Source organism: Papaver somniferum, unplaced genomic scaffold (assembly GCF_003573695.1).
Source record: "Papaver somniferum cultivar HN1 unplaced genomic scaffold, ASM357369v1 unplaced-scaffold_5007, whole genome shotgun sequence".
Classification (NCBI taxonomy): Eukaryota; Viridiplantae; Streptophyta; class Magnoliopsida; order Ranunculales; family Papaveraceae; genus Papaver; species Papaver somniferum.
This window is the reverse complement of record NW_020647647.1, coordinates 1-1720: the sequence shown is the minus strand read 5'-3', so window position 1 is coordinate 1720 and position 1720 is coordinate 1. Positions and strand designations below refer to the sequence as shown.

The 1720-nt window shown below is 36.4% G+C and overlaps 1 protein-coding gene across 1 annotated transcript; it reads right to left on the bottom strand.

Annotated features, from left to right (window-relative positions):
* Positions 1-14: 14 nt before the first annotated feature.
* LOC113342972 lies at positions 15-1646 on the bottom strand (the record flags this gene model as incomplete). The annotated part of the gene is made up of 4 exons (XM_026587328.1): positions 1454-1646; positions 891-997; positions 234-377; positions 15-134 (listed from the first exon to the last, which is right to left on the bottom strand). Coding segments are annotated over exons 2-4 (351 nt in total), but the record flags the coding sequence as incomplete, so codon positions are not given.
* Between the last annotated feature and the right edge of the window lie 74 nt (positions 1647-1720).

Genomic DNA, 1720 nt, shown 5'->3' with positions numbered 1-1720 from the left:
TAGTCAAATAACACAAAAGTATGTAAAACTAACACTTCAGTCATATATTCTTGAGCAAAAGATGCGCCAGAACCAATGCATGCGTACTGACGAGGTTGGCAACAACCCCTGTTGACCTCATACAATCTAGGAACCTAATACACAAACCCGAAAAATGATAATAATACTTAGCACATATATAGTAAAAAATATATATCATGAAATAAAAATGAATTAAGCTAACAAAATATAACCTCAGCGTCGTATCCGGCAACCAAGAAGCTCACATAAATAACATCCAGAGAAAAACCTCGAACCTTCTTCAGATTAGTATGGAGATTTTTTGCAACATCCCACACAGTAATAGTCTTATATCCACCATTGAGTTTTTTCCGAAACTTCAAAAGAAATTATTAAACACAAGACCGTCAAATAGACTTCCAAGTATATGTTACACAAATAAGGATGCTAATCTACGAATCGCCGTCAGTACACATGTTTAAATATGCAAGGGAAACGCATCTAAATCAAGACCAAATACATTTTTAAAAAAAATCCAACCAACACAATCAAATTAAAGCCTTTCTCGAAATCTAATGGTTGTAAACTACTAGTAAATTCCCATTGTACCGTCACTCACATATATTAGCAGTTAATAATTCCCAATCTGCCAATCCATATCCCGCCAGAAAATGCCAAAGTCTCGTGAGGTATTAAAGATAACAAGAAACCATTTAGGAATTAATCCTCACACACTAATATATATGCATACTGTCAAAGATGGCGTTAACATGAATCATGAGAAATAAAGCAATATTCATTGCTCATGAGTTAAAATGTGCATGAGCAATCATGAGAAATAAAGCAAGTTAGCATAAAGAGCTGCCAAAACTTAGTATACAGCAAGTCACCTCCCTGTGCGTGACCCTCAGACACGACTCAACAGCAACTAAATTTCCAGCCATGGCACACCATATGTTATGGTTGATGCCATACATCTTATCATATTTCTGGTTTACTGCAAAATTAAACCATAAAGGATAGATAATCATTTTACAAAAGCAACGAAAATTTGTATCAAAATTATAACAAGCGATCAATTTCTAGAAATTGAAGAAAAAGAAAGATTTCTCGAGTAATGTCTAAATATGGCAGATTCCCCCTTAAAGTCAGCCAATAAGAAACAATACCGAGTTACCACCAAATTGATAATGGATTGGATGATAGAAGTGACTGGAGAAGGCCTCCCCCTCAAAGTCAGCCAATAATAAGAAGGAAAAAAAAATCAATTTCTACAAGTTCCTGTCTCATTAGGGTTTTAGGTCAGAAAATCTCCCCCAAATCAGTTGGTTTAATTTAATCTTCAGTGCCTTAACTAATAATCTACAATCTACCTAATCAAAAACCCCAAACCTAAGTGAACATACAACACAAGATGCAATTTCGGAAATAAAAAAACCAAAACTGAACTTACATATTTCACCAAAACACCCTGGTTTGAATTCAATAACTCCGTCATCATTGATAGGTCCAGCTCTTGCAAGACTATCCACACAAAGACCGGGTTAATCGGGTCCGGTTCTGGGTGCCAAAGCTGGAACCGTTAGTGATTTCGGGTCCTAGATCCCGGTAATGAACGGTTACAACCCGTCGGGTAGTCTAAATTTCAGCCGCATCTACATCTGGTTCATTCCCTTCTTATCCATCTCATCCGCAAGACTACAACTGGTAACTAGTTTCC